Source organism: Arctopsyche grandis, chromosome 7 (assembly GCF_051622035.1).
Source record: "Arctopsyche grandis isolate Sample6627 chromosome 7, ASM5162203v2, whole genome shotgun sequence".
In the NCBI taxonomy this organism is placed as follows: domain Eukaryota; kingdom Metazoa; phylum Arthropoda; class Insecta; order Trichoptera; family Hydropsychidae; genus Arctopsyche; species Arctopsyche grandis.
Window position 1 is genome coordinate 13,172,743 of NC_135361.1, and position 20,519 is coordinate 13,193,261.

General features: G+C 32.5%; 1 protein-coding gene across 2 annotated transcripts in view; it reads right to left on the reverse strand.

Annotated features, from left to right (window-relative positions):
- Positions 1 to 14,657, reverse strand: part of LOC143914271 (serine protease inhibitor dipetalogastin-like) — a 30,075-nt gene extending 15,418 nt beyond the window's left edge. Inside the window, exons 1-3 of one of the 2 annotated variants that reach the window (XM_077434428.1) lie at positions 14,536 to 14,657; positions 8,464 to 8,548; positions 4,611 to 4,841 (exon numbers count right to left, since the gene is read on the reverse strand). In XM_077434428.1, the coding sequence (XP_077290554.1) occupies positions 4,611 to 4,841; positions 8,464 to 8,500 (268 nt within the window). In that variant the 5' untranslated portion in view covers positions 8,501 to 8,548; positions 14,536 to 14,657. Of the gene's footprint in view, positions 1 to 4,610; positions 4,842 to 8,463; positions 8,930 to 14,535 lie in introns of those variants that run through there. The other variant, XM_077434427.1, reaches the window with a different exon arrangement.
- Between the last annotated feature and the right edge of the window lie 5,862 nt (positions 14,658 to 20,519).

The window sequence follows — 20,519 nt, forward strand, 5'->3', positions numbered from 1 at the left end:
CACATATGTTAATACCCATTGTCGATTGTTATTTGACATTTATGTACCTACTATGTATATAAATATATTGGAAGTTCAACCAACCATTCAGTGTAGCATATATCGTTCGAATTTATTTTTCTGATTTTAATCAAAACCACGTGTTTTTTTTATATAATACCTACATATATTTTTACAGCCTGACCGTTTATTGTTAAAATCATTTGCGATAATTTTTCCCTCGAAATTCAATTTCGGGCGAGGTGATAACCCTGATTGTCGTTTATCACGGCCTAGCCCACATTATCATACTCAATGAGACATTTATTAGATGATCTGATGTTGATGATAATGATCATCGTCGTCGCTTCGATGCTTCCTGCATTCAATTGCGGCACATTTTAATTCACTAATGACTATATCATTTAAATCGGGTACAATTTGTCTCGATCTCAGACTCAGCTCAGATCATATCACTGAGTAATTGACTTGCAGCCTGATTCAAGTTAGTCTATAAACGTATAGCGAAAACAAGCTAAATGGAATCACAATGTAAACGACAAATTGCATCTCAATGATTGATAAATACTAATTCGAGTTACATACTTGCAGAAAGTTTTCAATTTTGTAGGATAAATTATAATGACAAATACAATACTGTTTTGACCTTATCAACTTTTAATTTTAGCTCAGGCAACACCGGGTATATATGGTAGTTTAATATCATCATCATCTTCTACAGCCGTTCACCATCTACTGCTGGATGAAGGCCTCTCCAATGCGCTTCCACTCGCCTCCGTTTTGCGCAACTCTCATCCATATCACCTTACACATTTTCTTAATTTCGTCTACCCATCTTCCCCGCTTTCTTACTTTTACCCTTTTGCATTATCTTTGGTACCATTCTAGCACTTATTTTGTCCATCTTTCGTCCATTCTTCTAGCCACGTGGCCCACCCATTGCCATTTCAATCTCTTCACTCTATCCACTACCCTTGTCATAGTCCACGTATTCCGTTATGTCAAGCTCGTTGCCCTGTCTTTCCTCGTTATGTCAAGCATACAGCGTTCCAATAGTGCATTGGACTGTGTAGCATTTTGGCGTTCAAATCAATGTCTAATTTTCACATATATTCGTCATCACTGGCAATACACGATGATCAAAGATCTTTTAATTTCTGACAAAGTTGCACTTTTTATTTAAAGACGACATTCATTCGTCCAAAATGCACCCCGTCCTAATTTCACACGTCTCTTTATTTATTCTGCTTACATTTAGTTTTATATACACAAAATAAAACTTATCTACCTAAATAAAAATAAGCACGGATTCTACTTATATAGAACGTGGGAACAAAAATAAATTTCAATACAGTTAGAACGTTTACTTATCATGAAAAACAACAGATAAATTTAGTGGAAAACTAAAATTTTTCCACCGAATGAGGTATATGATCACAGCCTATACGTATTTAGACATAATGACAGACTCCAAAATAGAAAACCAATGGTGAAAAATCCCGAATTTTTCACACATTGTACGGAAAAATCTACAATTTTATTGCAAATTGCATTAAAAATTGGTGAAAAATTGTGTATACTATCATCAAAAAGTCATGCATCACCTTGTCATCTGCTTAATTTTCAATACTTCAACACATTTTCCTAGTTCTAAAGTAAATACATTGTACATACATACATGTGTAATGTATAAAAATATATGGTTTAACAAAAAACATCACGTTTGGCGTATTTTACCGTCTAATAATTTATATATAAATTTCATATACATTTTAATTATAATTTCTGTTTGACTAAAATATATTACGAGCCACCGATATAGACAGATACAATCGAAAACAAAGATAAACCAAACCAAAGACAACCGTTTCAAATCTGTCGACAACTTGACCTTTCGGGATCCTCAAACATTTTCAATTCGTAATTAAGCTCAAAGTTCAATCCTTTCAACTTTTGAAGCCCACACTCAACAGTTTTCGCTTTAACCTATCAATAGACGACTCTCGCTTTCGGTGGAATGCGTCTGCTTTGCGTACCCGTCCAAACTAACCTAACCCAACTAGATGGACTCGTGTCTCCACTTGTACGTGGCCTTCTGCCAGCGAGCTTGTGGTCCATCGAAACCACAACAGTCCGTGTCTTGAAGCTGTCACTGTGAATGGACACAACTATGACGCAACCATTCCATCCTCTAAATGTGGATTTGATCTTGGACGGATTTTCAATGCCAATCTCTAATCGCATTCCTTACATCATTAATACTATTATAAGGATTAGATCGAATATAAAACGTGATTAATATAATATATGTATGTACATAAGTATAATGCAAAGCCACAACATCAGACACGTGCTTTGCGCAAATTAAAATCCTCCGAATCAAATTAATTTCTGGGTACCAGCAGCTCACGTTTGCAATTATTACAATACAATTTTACACCGGATTAATAATTATGTGCGAGGATTTGATCTTATCTTAAATAATCGTAAACCAATTAGGAATTCATAGGAAAATTCAACACTAATTTAATCCACAGCTAACAATGAAATATAAAATTATTTATAAAAAAAAAACTCATCGTTACATTATATAATTATTATATGCTATTCAATTTTACAACGTGATTAATTTCTGTACTGTAAATTATTTATCAATGAACAACAACTTTAGATGGCTTCATAATATGTTCGTGGTATAATTAAATATATTGAAAATTATATTTTATGTATTTTTTTGGTAAATAAAATAAATAATAAAATAAACCAGGGGGGGGTAAAATCAATTAATTCAAAGTATAATAATATCAGCACCGGTAAACGACACTTCTTTCAGTCCGATAAATCTGATCAGATTCCAGTGTCGGAAAATTTATCGTCGCATGCAAATTATCGGGTATTTCCAAGTCGAATCGATTAGCAAATATTATGCGAATAATTTTAAAAATCGAATGCGATCAATGAAAAACAGCTTCAGAATCATTCGCTGCGTTAAGATAAGGATTCAATTAATGCATTCGTGCCATCTTTAATCGTAACCACGTCGTGTTTTAAAATAAGCTTACGTGCAACAGATAAGAAGTTCAATGGTGGTTGTTAAATAATTCATTGACCCTAGATACACTTAACATTAAAATTCGATTATAAATTCATTGCTGAATCATTCCATCAACCTAGTTGTAACTTTTATATCTACACTTAATTTATTTTACGTGTCTAAATCTATCAAATATTATATATTTATGTATGTATTATGGTGAGAACAAGCTCAAAAGTGCGGCTCGGGACGCGTACGTGGACTCTAGTTGTGAGAGGCGCAAGTTCATGTCATTATTAATTCGTTTGTATATGGTTTCAACGTTTCTGCAAATGTGGGAATCACTGTCAAACTTAATTTTTTTTATTTTATTATGTACAATTTTAATACAAGGATAGAATATCCCCGAAAACACTCCACGTACTTCTCTCTTTTTAATTTTATGTTGAGAACAATCGTTCGTGGCATGTGTTTCTTTTAGATAGTTTTGCACATACAAAAAACCGGTTACATGCTAACCTATGCCGTCGCGGTTTTCCCAAAACTTACCCCCTGGATTGTTTTCAGTGTTATTTTATCCTTGTATTAACATATGTAGGTTTGACAGTGACCGACAACGGTGATTCCTATATTTGAAGAAATGCGGGAGAAATTTGTTGAAATAATAAGATCATACGAATTATCAATGACCTGAAGAAACGCCCTTCCCAGCTGGAAACCAAAGCACGTACATGCCATACGATTCTGTGTGTTTGCGCCTTTAGTGTATTGTGATAATATTCAATGAGTTGATTTGAAAACATATTGTTTTATTCGGTAAATTTAAGATCAAATAATCAACACGAGCTAATTTTTACTTGAAGGTCGTCAGAAATACATATATCCTCTAGTTTATTAGTCACTTGTCAATTATTAGAAAATAAAATCATTTTAATAATTTGCATTTAAAATAGAACATGCAATTTCACCAACATAATTTGATTTCCTTCCTTATGAGTCATTTGAATAAATCACATTTGATATCGGAGCATAGAGGTTGACGGACTATTGGCTGAATGGACACTTGGCCGACGGATATTAGGCCGATGGATATTAGGCTGACGGACGCTTGGTCGAACAGACATTTGGCCGAACGGGCGCTTAGCCGAACGGACATTTGGCCGAATGCAATTTTTAATTGTTTAAATTTCTCAAAAATATCAAATTTTAATGAGGTCGAGATGATTTCTAACTAATGTATATTTTTTCAGTGACTTTTGAGTAATTTCAATAAACAATCGGCTAAATGTTTCTTAGGCCAAACGTCCGTCGACTCTATGTCCATTCGACCAAAAGTCCACGCACGACTACAGGCCACTAAATACTCAAATACGAGTATACGTATATAAATAGTAGATATTTTATACGTTAATTGTGGATTTGCAGAAACGATCCAACCCACCAGAAGCAAAAATAGCAACAACCTACAGTTAGTTGTAGACAAAACGAACAGTCTAAATTTCACACACGTGGATTGTATCATTTTTCCAGCACCTAACTAACGCTAGAATAACTTAAATAGATAACTGGAACTTACTTTTTTCATAGGGCAATCTCCTGTTGAGGCACTTCACATACGCCATGTTGGCGTAAGTTACCCCATTCTTGGCACATATCTGACCTCCTCGCCTCGAAATCAGGGCGCTCTTGCAAGCAGGATCAACCAGATCCGACGGGGGAGCAATTCCATTGTTGTCTATCACGATCGTGGCATCCACTCTCCTGGGTCTGAATTCCTGACCGGAACATCTCGTCAGGTAAGCGACACCTGAAAATATCAATTTTTGAAAAATGTTTTGACTTTGAGGTCGTCCTATATTCGTTCGCGGCGTAAACGTATCGATTTCACTGACCCTGACACTGATACGTTTCACTAGAACCTATAGTATTTTCAAACGTGCTACTACTACAATTTAATTATAGATTTTATCAATCGGAAAAAATAGCTGTAATGTAAACTTTCTATTTTTTGTTTTAAATCGAAGCTGGATCATACTGTTGAAAGGCACAGCCTAAAAGAATATCTCAATACATTAAAGTTGACTCGTGTCACAGCTGAAAGACACCAACTATAATATTATACATACGTGCCCCTTTTAACATGTGCCAATCAAACAATATGCTATTGATATAAATATGTGGCAACGCTTTTCAAATTTGCATCTGTCGACCCTTTCGAATTGAATGAAGTCACTGAGATAAACCTTTGTTAAGGTATTAAATAAAATCAATTCAATGGATGTTTATACGTAATGGTTATAATACACTTGAGTACGAAAGAATGATTTCACTGATGAAAGTACCCAGGGCTGCTTGGAACTAATCTTGTATTATCAAGGCTTCACCATTGGCTGGAGTAATTCTTCAGCAAATCATGACTAAGAGCCCGGCCACACCAGGTTTCTTGCGTTCAACTTGGTGGATGACTTTGTTGCGCCACCAGATCAAAAGTATGCAGTTGTATGGAGCCGGGCTCGGACACCGGGCAACTCACCGGTTGTCCGAGTCATAAAGTCACCCAACCAACGAGATCAGATTCTGGCGTTCGGTCTGGTCACTGGTTTTATTGCTTGAGCAACCAGCGCGATCCTTCAAATGTATAGTTTTGTATTGAGGAGTGCCACACGCGGCAATTATTTGCCGGTGACTACATAGTGAAAAAAACTATGAACACATGTGACTGAAAACTCTTATATGTATTAGTGACCAGATTCTTGGTTGCCTCAGTTCGGTGACCAATAATGACCACGGGAAACAAAGTCACTCGCAAGTCACCCAGTGTGGCCCAGCCCTAACTTCAGTCCAATTTATTAAATGATTTCAATCTACGGTCGAGCCCGAGTATGAGTTATCACAACAGCTCTGTTTAGACACTTCAAGCGTGAAAATCTGAAACTTTTTTCCTAATTATATAATTTGAGAAGTACTGATACAGATGCTGAAAAAACTGATACGCTAGACGGTAGACATCTAATTACGTTAGCGAAATACAATCTAGTAGCAATTAAATACATACTCAAAAAATGCAATCGTTCATTTTTATTTTTTTGTTCAAACAAGGCTACATACAGTATGTTGACCCAGTCATTGGAACAGCTCGCCTTTTGGGTTACGAACAAGTCTTCAATTTAAATTAAATTATTATTATTATCCAATCTGAAATCTCGATAATCATGTCTCGAGTTAACCAAAAGCTCTCTCTCTCGCATATACACACTATACTAAGTGTACTATATACTTCAATTTCACGGAAGACTTGAAATTTGGCGCCAAAATGCGTCTCGGTATCCGCTTGGACGACCTCGAACATATCGATGGAAAGTGTCACAGATAACAATTTGGATGCGGATGCATTTTAAATGTTCGGCGTACAAATATATATGTACATACATATGTATAGTGATCAGCTGTGGGGTGTGTGAACAAATTATGTTGAGATATTGCACTACTTCTTGAAATATTTGCGACGTGTGAATGAAGAGTTAATTTTGGTCGTGGGCCAATTTTTCCAAATTCAAGGTCTTGGAAGCCGTGACGTTCAGAGAGCTGGTGACTTATGACCAAATCAATAATTATACCCGTAGATTACAATTGGTAGTCACAATCAGACTGGTAGCGTAATTTATGACTTGGTTCAAAAAATTGCGATTTCACATAAATATGCCTATATACTACATTTTAAGCTTATTTACCTACATGTTATTAAATGATATGTTTTGTATTGCACTAATACATATATCATTTAAGAACATATAGGTAATATAAGATCGCCACTCGAATGATAACAGTTTAATCACAGAGATATTGTAATCGTTGGAATTTAATAATATAATAATAATATTTTATAAAAACTACGATTACTGTAGATGTTAAATAAATATTAAATATCAGAAGAGCCACATACATATGTACATATGTAATGTAATTATTATATGATCTCGATAATTTAAGATGAACATTAAATTTTTGCTTATAATTTTTATTTTACTTTTAATAAAGGAAATATCTACATATGTATATATGTACATAAATGTATTTATGACTGGAATATTTTTTTATAAATAATTATTTCTAAAATTCATTTTCATTCATTTTAACAATTATATAATTACATATTATTAAAAACTCCATTCTAATTATAATTTCAGTCAAAATGTTTATACACTTTCAAGACATTGCAAAATTTGAATAGTACAAAAAAAATTTTGACCAAGTTAATTCATTGAAAAACGGTAGCTGAAGTTACATTAAAAAATGGTCATTATGTATTTATAAAAGTGTTCAGTAATATACATTAAACGATCAGTAAAAAAAGAGTATTTAACATTTCGAGACAACAAATATGATGAATTATATAACTTTGATATCTACATATAAACCGTTATATTTGAAAGTGGCATCATTCTACTTTTCTTCATTTCGAGAAATATTTCGCAAAACATTAAATAAAATGTATATTCTGCTTTTCCGAGATTCTAGACATATCAAATTAAAAGAAGTGATAACAATTTATGAATTGAGTTAAACAGTGATAATGTTTTTGGAACTGAAAACTGGACTTCCGCCACTTTCAAATATAACGGCTCATATGTACATACATCCATACATACATACGGTCCAAACACCATTATTCTACTTAACCAAGACTAATTTTGGGTTTCCCGTACTTGTTTTTATAATATTGTCTTATTTTTTAGCTTGACGTCCTTTTCTAAAAATAAATATTTGACCCAACTTCGAATTTATATTACAGACCATTTAATTTATCAACTGACCACAAACATAATGACTAATAAATACACACAATTAATACTAACTGACCATTTTCATATATTACTGACAACTTATTTAATTTACTGACTGAAAAGGGGAATCGGTAACTTACCATTTAGATATAAATATAGATATCAAAAAAATTACATTTAGTATTTAACTATTTAAAAATCTTTGACAAATAATAAAAAAGGACTTAATAAGATAATAAATAACAAGGTCTCCGATATCAAGTTTAATTTTTTTATAAAAGTTTTCAATCAATTTACATAAGACAAATGTCAGAAGTTTTATTGCATAAGGTGCGAAATACTTTTACTTTATCTAAATTTTTGATTAAATATTATTACAGATTTATAAACGTGCTTCGTTTTATACATAGAATAGCACCAAACTTGAGCGATTAAAATTTAACTATTGCTTTAATCAATTGATATAAACATTATGTATATAAATATTACCATATAGTAATTGAAATTTTCTCTTATATTACGTATATATTATATGTAGGTAGTAGCCAATAGGGGTTATCAAATGAACATGAATGAGAGCGACAGTAGTCATGACATGTATCATCCACTTTGTATACATTACCTGTAAAAATATGTAATATTTACCTAATATGAAAAAGAAGTAGAGATTGTCGGCTCGCATTGCGCTTCTGGCAGTATCAACACACAGATTTTAATATAAACAATCAAACTTTCGAAATAAATTAAATATATTTATTAAATATTTACACGCAGTATTAACTTATATTTGTATTATAAATTTTTGGTAATGGTACACACGCGAACATCGTACACAAATCAAATTTGTACTATTCGTTCGCGCATTCAACACAGCAAACGTCGCACGTCATTTATTTATTTATTTATTTATATTTTGTTTTGGGTTTTTCTTTTTTTTTGTTTTTTTTTTAAATTTTATTACAACCGGCCGGTTATCATTTTATACATTGAATTGAATTGAAATAATAAATTTAATTTTGGTTTCCGAGAGAGGTGTGTTGTTCGGTCGGCGATTGGAACGTTAATAAGAGGCGCGTGTCGCCGCGGTGACAGCCACCCCTACGAATGCAACAGTTTGCAACAGCCATTGTTGGCCAAACGATGCAACTCTGCTGCCAGTACGTCGCCGGCTCTCAAACTGCGGGTCGCGGGTGCCACCTCCTCCCCAGAAACTCCCCACACCTCTTCCTCTAAACGGCGCGCGGCCGTGCCAATTCGTTTCGATCGGTTGCGCGCGCTTATCGCATACTAAACTTGTGTTACTTATATTTTTAGTACGAGTTTAAAGGACTTATATCGTAAAAGTTGACGCAATTTTAAAATTAAAATTAATTTCAAATGTCTTTCTATGTTTTATTTTATTGTACATAGATATATACCAGGAAGGCCTAACGGCTAGACCCGCAGTGGTGTCACTCTAATGGTTTCCATGGGTTTCCGGAAACCCGTTATTAAAAATCAAAAGTTATTTGATTTAAAAATTCATATAATTTTTGTCAAAAATTATATAAATTTTGAAAATTTAATGAACTTTAATATAATAGTGCCTTGGACGAAAAAAATGTATAATATATAAATACATATATTTTTTCAAAATATTTTTTTTTTAATAATTTTGGAAACCCGTTGTTCCAAAATTGGGATTCAAAATTCCTAGACAATTAATTACAAACATTGCAGCATTTTTATTACATAAATCGCTGTATTTTGATAGGCTGAAGCAGTATTCGGCCTTTCGGCTGAATGCGTCGATACGGGATCCTTTTGTCAATTTCTATTGTTAACCTTATGTTTTGCTCTCTAGAGAGCAAAAAAAAAGGTTAACAATACAAATTGACAAAAGAAACCCATTTATTTCGAGCCGGCACATCCACGCGCCTCGCTTTATGCTGAAGAACACGAAATTAACAAATAATTAATTAATTAATTAATTAATCCATAAAGACATCTATGGATTTAGATTTGTACATAATTTTTACAAATTGTATATACATTAAATACAGAAGATTTGTGACAGCAGGTAGGATGATTTTTTTACCAATTTGGAGGAACCGTTTCAATAATGATAAAATTGGCAAACTCTGATAAGAAGTGATCGACTTGAAGTCGCAAATATCCAAGTCTGACCAGCAGTATTAAATATTAGCACGGGATCGAACCCGGTAACCTCTCGGTGCTAAAAATAAACGCAACCACTGAGCCATGGCCTATTTCGCCTTATTTTGATTTCAGTAGTTCGTTGTCTACTTTCCGATCAATATTTTCAAAAGGTACATAGACATTTCAAGATTTTTTTATCTTTATTTACATATGTACTTATTAATTGTTCAAATATACACATATATTAACGCCGAATTCGCGAAATCGCCTATTACGTGAAATAAGCACAAAATTCATGAATTATCCAACTATCCCATTTTTGTGATCATTAATATTTAGTTAATTACTTTATCTATGTTTTTTTTTTTGTAGTTCTGAGTCAGAATCTCAAAGCAGAATTTTTTCATGATTTATCGTGTATAATCTGGTGGTCAGGAGACATATGTATGTGCATAGGTAGTAGACATAGTAAAATGAGACTCGTTGGGCGGTTAATAACATTGTTTATTTGACGAAGTGCCACAACGAACTAATTCTTTTGCCGCGCTTCAATGGTACAAAATGACAACTTAATCATTCTTCAACACAAGCATGCCAACCTAATCATTCATACATGTATTCTTCTAGGTTAGATAAGTAAACGATTGTTACTACGTAATCTTTAAAGTAAAGTAATTAAAAAATATGAAAAAAACCGACAAGCGGAAGTAGAACTTTGTCTTACTGAAAATCCAAAATGTGTGAGCTTCCTTACATTAGTCTTATAACATGTATCAAGAACGTTCCCATGGCGTCATTATCAAATTTTGTTTTTGATACTTCTTATATTCCTCAAATATGTAAAGTCATGAGTAGAGGTAGGATAGTCACAGTGCTATCCATTGTTTGGCAAACCTTTAACAATGCATTTACAACCTTTGAACAATACACGGCCCCCTCAGGCTCCGGTGACTAGTCATGAGTTAGTCACATACTTCTTTTTTCTGATCGGCAATTATTACAAAGTTTATCTTAGTTTTATTTGAATACTCAAAAATCAAGATGAAAGTTTTCACCATTAATTTTTTAAGAAGTTTCTTTAAAAACTAGATGTTGAAGTCTAATCTTACAAATTAAATTGAAAATTCGATTGAAATGATTTCATAAACGTTAATGCATTTATTTATAAGGTTTTAATCTTTAATAAATATGAATTAATCGGTGTATAATGAAGTGAAAATTTCAATGTCGAAAAGTAATCGCATTAAACAGCTTCGAATTTACATTTTAGGTTATTCTCCCGTTCTGATCCGTTCCGTTACCGATTTCTTAATTTATTATTTGTTTATTAAAATAAAATTTACGAGAACACATTTACGTACTTTCGCCGCCCACGCACTTCCCCATATTCGTATTCATTTCAGCGATGTTTTGTCGGATCGAATTTCGCACGGCAATAGCATGTACAAATTCCATACTTATTAGCATTCTCATGAGATTAAATCGATATCATGCAAATAATACCAAAAAAAAGAAATAAATAAACATGAACATGCGTACGAAGATGCCTATTCAAACACAGATGTCGTTATAACATAGTATACCTCATACACTAACAGGGAAAGTAAACGTTAAACTTGTTCCAAACTACACAAATATTCATTTGTACTTTTTTTTTCAAATTTGCGAGAATAGTAGCAATCTAATAATAATAATCTAACGTTCGAAATAATACGCGATGCGCAGTTTTACATTCGCTGTAATGTCACGTCAAGAATGCAATTAATCAAAGCGCGCGTGCCGATTATGCAATATTGTTCTACCTGTCAAATTATATGTATAACATATAAAACGCGTGTCATAAAATTATGTTCTTTATTATGGCTATTACGATTTCAACATAAGAACAATAACACGGCGCCGGATATGTCTATGTTTATTGTATCAAATATCAAATAAAGGATATGGTTCGACTAAAAGCTTTGAAATATTTGTAGATATTTACTTCCTATGAAATCATCCATCAAGTCATCGCTATTACTTTTCGATTCGAATTAATACTGTTTATCTTTTTAACAAATTAGCATCAATTAGAATTAAAAGTTGATTTTTGTTTACTATTTTTTAATTTTTTTTACTAATCCTAATATACTCGTACAAAGTAACTTATTTACGTGAATATTAAAATGTATAATATTTCAAATTACCTTGTATCTACATAAGTATGTAGTAGCTATGAGGAAATGTTTAATTTGGTGACCGAATAGTGAAAATAAAAGTATAATACTTTAATCATTTAAGTTCAAGGACCGTCACAATGATTCATTCATGAATCATTAAACCTTTCCTATAGAGCAGTGACTTTTAAACTTTTTTTGACTTGCTTACCCAATAATTCCCAATAATTAAATTTAATTTAATTTAATTAAAAAATTTCCAAATGCCTCTCCTCCTCCAAATAACACACTCAAAAGTGCGGCCCGTCACGTCTAGGTAGACTCCAGCTGTGTTAGGTTTTTCTCCATATCATTGTAAATACGTACGATCTTATTATTTCGACAAGTATCTCCTACGTTTTTTCAAATATGGGAATCACCTTTATCGATCACAATTAAACATTGTCAATACTAGTATAAAATATCACCGAAAGCACTCCAGGTGGTGAGTTTTAAGAAGTATCGCAATGGTTCAGACTAGGAATGCCAGCGTGCCGCGTACCACTCTGTGTGTCTGCACCTTAATTGAGCTTATTCATACTTTTTTACGTCTTTGCTACATATATACAGTGGCGGACTGGGACTGAAATCAGTGCATGCCAGGAGTCAAAGGGGGCCCCACCCAGGGTTAAAAAAATTTGTCCCCCCCCCCCATATAGCAAAATTTTCTTCTTTCCATCACGCTAAAAATCAAGGGCAAAAAATAAATAAAATTTTCAAAAATGGGAATAAACAAATTTAGGTACAAGAAAAATGGCAAAAGCAAAATAGATCCATAAATTACATTGTATATTTCGTTTTAATCCTTGTCCTAGGTAAATAGAATGCATCATAAAAGAATGCGGCATAAAAGCGGCTTTTACTTTCGGTAGAAAACAATCAGGGACGTAATTTCAGCTTTTTCTTGGGGGGGGGGGGGCAGGCAAAGATTGGTCAAATTGAATTTTTTTTCAAAAAATCTTTTTTATATCGGAATAAAAATGGAAAATATACAATATAAAAAAAATAAGCTTATTTTTGAAAAAATATATATAAAAATATCTTATGTAAAAAGCCAAAAAAGCGCCGCAGACGAAAATTTTTTTCCAAAAATCTTCACATGGTCGCAAAATGGTTAACAAAAGTCGACCATCAAAATGTATCACTATATCAAAAAATATACAAACTTTCGGAAAAATAAACGATACACATCTGTTTTTGAGACAAAATAAAGTAAAGGCGACCTTTCTAACGATTCGCTCAATGGGACGAACAATTTCTAAGAATGTTACCCAAGGCATACCACTTAAAAACCAAAATATATTTGCTTCAAAATAATAAAATCTTTTTTTTTCAAAGCACATAGCAGCGATTATTTTATTAGTTACACAAAAGTAACATAATATAAGAAATAAACGCAGCATTCATAGATCCATAGTATCTCATTAATCATTAAATTCATAATATTTTCTAAATTCACCTATTCCTTAATTTAGGGGGGCGAGTGCCCCCCCCAAATTACGTCCCTGAAAACAAAAAATGCATAATATTTTCAATTAATGTTAATCGAAAATCGAGATTTTGGGGAGGGGCCCCTATCCTATGTTTCTATATACATGGGTGTGTCTAGATTAGGAATAGATTTTATATTCCATTTTTTCAGTTGGAAATCGCTGCTATAGAGTGTGATATAAATCACATACACAGATAGTGGCATTTATAAACCTCATGTGAAAATATGATATGTATGAGCTAGTATAGTTTTCCATATCGAAATATATTTAATCTTAATGACAGGTATGATTAGTGTTTTATCAACTTTTAGTCAGTTTGTCAGAATGTTTAAGAAATGGTTTAGTGTCACACAATATGATTAGCATTAATATTAAATGTATCAATATTATCCAAACCAAATCTAACCTATGTAAGTATTTTTACATACATGATATGTTGACCAACTATTTAATATAATAAAAATACTGATCAAGAAAATAAATTCAGTTTAATATCAGTGAGATTTCAATATAGAAAATGTATAAGTATTAGTTAAAACGTATAAGTTAATCGATATTCATTTAATATACTAGTAGGATTATAATTGACTGAAAATTCTATTGAAAATGTTTTAGAGATAATAGCCTTCACTTTAAAATGTTATTTGAAATCAACTTTTCACATTATGTACCTATATAGAAAAAGCAATAATAAAAAAATGCTGTCCCATTAATTTAAATTAATTATATGTCATATTTTTATGCGCGCATATTAATATTAATAATATTTATTATGTTTAACGAAAGAACAAAAAAATATTTGGGAATTTTAAATGGCACAATTCAATGAATATCACTATTTTTTAATTTTGTAAATACAAAGTATTGTCAATTTATTCGCGTTTATTCACATTTATACACAGCATCTTCGAAAGCGTTTCGAAAAAGGCGACAGATTTTTATTCGAAACGCGATATTTGCGTATCATTTTATTTTTAACACGTTCGCCACCGACCGCCGACCGATGTATACTGTGTGTAATTTTCTTTTTTTTTTAATTTAACAATTTTTATTTTTTTCTTTCGAACACGACACGACACTTGTCAAACGGTCACTAATGACAGGCGACCTTTGTGCGTTTAACGCTTCTTTTGTAGCTCTTTTTCGAAATGCGAACATAAAAAAATAATGAAAAAAACACCGATGCGACTCGTTAACGAGAGCTGTGTAGGTACTGTAGTGTCCGGCATATTTTTTAAATGAGAACGATTATTGCGATATGCTATCTTTTAAATTGTCGTACAAATACTTTTTTCGATCTCATTACTGCGGATAAAAAATGTTCTGAACTGGAAACTGTATCCGTTAGTTAAATTTATTCAAAAACCGCGACTCGAAATAATGAAACCATATGTATGTATGTTGAGAGTTTCAGATCCTTGAGCTATGCTGTATCAGTGCCAATTAGTGCTATGATATAAAGGAGTTTTCCCGGAAATATATTTATACATATAGCTTAGTTGACGTATTCTTAGATCAAATACCTTTAAAATGGAAATTAAATTTCTAAAAGGCTACAAATTTTATAAGAAACTAGCTGAACCCGGCATGCGCTACAATGCCACAATAACGCATGCAATTCCCGTTCCCGTTCCCATTCTCGTTCCCGTTCCCATTTGTCGGAAAAACCCAGGCAGCGAACACATTGGTCACGTCGCGAAAACATTTGAAATTATATCGTTGCAATGATACTCATTCCCATTTTTCCCGATTCCGTTCCCGTTTATGGGGGATTTTTTTTTTTCACAGTAATCTTCCCGGACATGCATACAACAAATCCTGAAAGTTCCATCGTAATCGGTTCAGTGGTTTAGGAGCCTATTCGAGACACACACACAGACATTCAATTTTATATACATATATAGATGGTACTCTTATTTAATTAAAAAACAAATCAATTTGTCTTAGTTATACAAAGTATCATTTATACTTAATATTTAGTATTTCAGTAAGTAGCAGGCCTTAAATAAAATTAAATAAAATTAACTAAACTTTATCGTGGTGAAGATCTTCTATAATCAGCCAGCAGCATGATCCCGTGAGATGACCTCAATTGAAAAAAAAATATTCGGAATATATTATGTATAATGCTGCTAGTCAAACTTGGATATTTGTGACGTCAAGTCGATCGTTTCCTATCAGAGCTTGCCAGTATATATGATTTCTTTGTTGAAACGGTTCCTCCATTAAATTGGCTAAAAACCATCATACCCACTATGTCACCACTATTAGAGTATGATTTATGTACAAGTTTAAATTCATAAATGTCTCGTTAATTTCGAGTGTTTCAGTGTCTGGTAATTCAGCGATTTATGTATTAGAAATGCTGCATCGTTTGTAATTGGCCGGGAAGGTGCATTGGGGTTTACCTGTAAGGCCTTCCTGGTAATAAGTATGTAAAAATAAATAAATTAATTAATAATCCGTTTTCTGTAGCTTAAAATCTTTTACCAATCTTAATCTTTTTAAGATCTTTTAACCCGAAATAAATTTCACAACCATTTTTAGGTAATTTATCTCCTAATTTGTCGTAGTAAAATCACTAACTATAACACAAATATCTTAAACAGTGATTTCCACTATTGATAAATAGAAAGAGTAGATTATCGATAAAATAATGCATATTAAAGACGTTCTACAATAAATAATTTAGCATTTTATTAATAATGAATTCAAGAAAAAGAGCTTGAATTCATTATTAGCATAAAAAAGAAAAAGGCTGATGATGTCTGAAAATGTCGAGAAATACAGAGGCAAGGACATCTTGATATACCTGTATCATCAGTCAGATTAAATTAATCAACTGATAACTGTCAACAGTGCTTTCAGTCGTGAAGAAAGTTAAGATAATTGTACATAATTCTGCAAAAAGAATAAGTAATATTTTGTCAACCACCATTAAACGATAGTCGGCACCAATATATTTTGACTTACCGTTGACAATTTCATTCATTCTGTTTAAAATTAGTCCAAAAAGGATTCTTGGAGTTGAAATATTCAAAATATTACTAAATCTCTTTTTCAAAACTGAATGCAATTCAAAGAAAGCGCACTCATCAACTATGTAATTCCAGAAGTATGAACAGTGCCAGTCTTACACCCGATGGCGACCCTGGGCAATTTTTTCTGAACACCCTTAGAAAAACTTTCGCTTTTGGCGCTCTAATCTAAAATTTTGAATGGCTTTTGGTGCTCTAATTTTAAAATTTAAAGCGCCTTTGGCGTATCGTGTGGCGCCCTAACTTATATGGCGCCCGACCCAGACCCCCCCTAAAACCGGCACTACATATGACTATATAAGACATACACATATGTACATATATCGAACAAAATTAATCTTTGAACCATTAATAACAAAACCACGTATTACTATTGGGTATATTAGAACTATTCCGACCTCCAAAGAACATGCGTATTATTTATTAGCCTTATTTAATGTTCTCATTGTAGCTAACGTTAATTAATCAGCAACATTAATGAATACTGCATTGGAGCATTTCCCGGAATGAACGATTGATTCTTCAACAGGGACAAGAATCTGGAAAAGACGCTAAACGACCAGAATTAGTCTTCAAGGCTCTGGTCTATTTATTGATAGTCCATAATGCAACTGCAAATTGGATACGCGATATAAAAGCGACTTGCATTCTTATAGTAGTCGATATAGCTCCGTTTATTGGTCGTCAATACACAATGTGCCCTCTGACAGGTAATATTACATGCTATATTGCTCTTGGAATAGGAACAGGGACACTTTTAATGGACTGTTTTATTGGAAACGCGTCAAAGATCATTGCATCCGACCCACTGTGATGTTAAGCCAAGACTTTAGGCAACGTTGAAACGAATCGCATTGGCGATAACAGTAAAATACCCTCGCTTCGGTTGTTGATATTATACAAATGCCGAAAGAGGTCATATTTAATGGCAGGTTTACAATGAGGAGCGAGAGCACGAAGTGACATCCTAATGCTGAATAATTATTAGATTTGGTTCGACCTTTTCTACTGGAAAATAAACTATTGGGTATTTGAGTATCCATTTTGAACCTAATAAGCAGGTAGTATCGTTGTTATAAAATGGATAAAGTTCTGCAGAATTGTGATGAAATTTCCTCCGTTATCTCATTTTCTCACGATCACAATGGATACTTCACATATACATATGTAGATAAAGAAAATATAAAATAAATAATGATCACTAAAACGACAACTTTGAATACAGTTGAATACATAAGATGAATTGTGACCATGCCTTATAATGTTTATGAACAATAAAAACCTTTTAAAAATCAAAGTCAACCAATAGCTTTGGACATTTGGAAATTTTCACACAAATAAACCGATAGTCGGTTTATTTGTGTGAAAATAGGGCCTCCGAGAGGAATCCCGGGCCCTGGAAAAATAATTCCATACCCTATGACAAACCAAAAAAAAACTCATAGATATATTTTTAATATGCGAAAAATCTATCAAAACTATTAGAAAAATACCTTTATGTTAAATGCTATTTTTTTAAATAATCGAATAAGAAATGATGATATAACAGGTACGATTCCACATGGACACAAAGAATGCGCGGATCGAAAAATAATAAACATTTACCATTAATGGAATATGTAAATATATGTATTTTTATGTAGAATAATATAAAATATCAATATCGATCAGTCCCAACACGGGGCCCCTCAAATAGTCCGGGCCCTGAAACTTTAACCCCCATCTTCCCTGTCTATGTACATATGTAAAATGGATGTTGTCTACATAGTTTTGGAGATAATGAGGTAAATATTTGAAGCATCATATCATATTTCGTATATGTATAATATCGGTATTCTGTGTGTCTGTCGCCGTACTATAATAGTCGTTTGGATTCGACATACATATGTACGTCACAGCTAAGCCACTACCAACAAAACGTACGAATATAATATCTGCTTAGTCTCTGAGAATTTACCACCATCTATTGAAAATTTATTTAATTAATTAATTAATTAATTTTTCTATTTGTTATATATTGTATACGTGTAGATTAATAGGAAGTTTTTATCTTTTTTTCATATTAAACAATTAAATATAAATATGAAATAAAATATATTTGAAAGGAATTCGACCGCGTGCAGATCGAATACAGAACCGACACATTTGTTTTAATTTTTTTTTAATTAATAACTTAATATGCCAAAACCCATGCGATGATATTTCATCGGGTACAACACTAGTATGCAATAATGTTTATAAATTCGTTTCAAATTTATCATTGATCCTTTTAAAACCAAACCACAGAAGCATATATGTATGAACAAAAATAAGCACAAATTCATATTATTTATTAGTTTTCAAGAAGTGGATTTGGCAGCGTACTGACGCAACTCTTTATGCATTCCATTATATGTTGCAACTGGTTATTATTTAATTTTAGATAATGCTGATGCATTTCTGGAGTACAGAAATTGTATAAATGTATGTATGTTTGTATGTATGTACATCAGATTTTCTTATGTCGCGTTTTTATAGTTGAAGCTATGTACGTACTGAGAGGACTCTCAGACATCCTAGACTCCTTATTACTTCAACACTGAAGGAGAACCTGAAAAAAGCTTTGTTGCCGGATGTTATGAAAGAGCACGTACGAAGCACAACTTCACACACATATCCGGTGGAGCTATGTACATAAATATACATACATAAATACTGTCGAACTTGAAATAAACTTGTTTCGTTTGATTTCTTTTTGTTTTTCACGATCAATCAAAACCACTGTGCAGCTTCTATGAAGGTCGTCCCGTTTCGTTTTCAGCCGTGTCAATTTCAAATGACTGATCGTTGATTTTGAATTGCAACGGGTTTTCTTTTGTATTTATTCTACGGAATGTGTTTGAATTTGAACAGTCAGCTGAAAACACTTCCGTCGATTAGCTGAATAAATTGGTTTCAGAAAATGGCGTAATGCCGATGCAATGCTATATTGAATTTGCATGGGATTTGCGTCATCCGAAGCTAAAATGCTTCATCGACAAACGTCATGGCATACCTTCAAAATAAATCAGTAAAGTCCATGGAAATTTCTTTAGGATCAAAGATTCACGTCATGTAAATACAAAACCGGAAAATTAAATTATGCAATGCACTTATGTATGTATGTACATACTAGTATACGTAGAATATCCGTTGAATTATATTACGCATAAATATATTTTGATTGATTTTGATTTTTTTTTTGTTTTTGATTTTTAAATGCTTTTTATTAATACGAAATTATGTTCACAATACATCTTATATCTATTTTAATAGCTACTGGTCTACTGATCATTTTCTATTTTACAATTTAATTTAATTTGGTTAGTAATCATAGTATTATATTATTCTAATGTTAATCTACAGCATAATAGGAAAAAGAGCTCAAAAACCTATTTACAATCCTTATAAATGCTCATAATACATCTAATACATAATATTAATTAGACTCACTAAAGTCGATGACCTAAAGCAGATTGTGTTTAGGTAATCTGTGTATATACCTGAAGGGTATAGACATTTTGTTGTAATCACCGAGACTCTTCACAAGTATGGTTATTAGTGATTCTGTCATAGAATCTACTGGTTAGTTTGTTAGTAATGTCTGTAACAAATATATTTTGATAAAATTTTGAGATCACAGTTTAGTGCAATGCAATACGTATTACTTTACATGAATAACTTTACTAGGAAAAATACCTTATCGCATTGATGTTATGTATGTTTGTGTGAAAATTATTTGTTGAACCTACATACATTGTATATGTATGTACATACTCATCATGCGACAATTTGTTGAATTCCAAAACAATGATTCT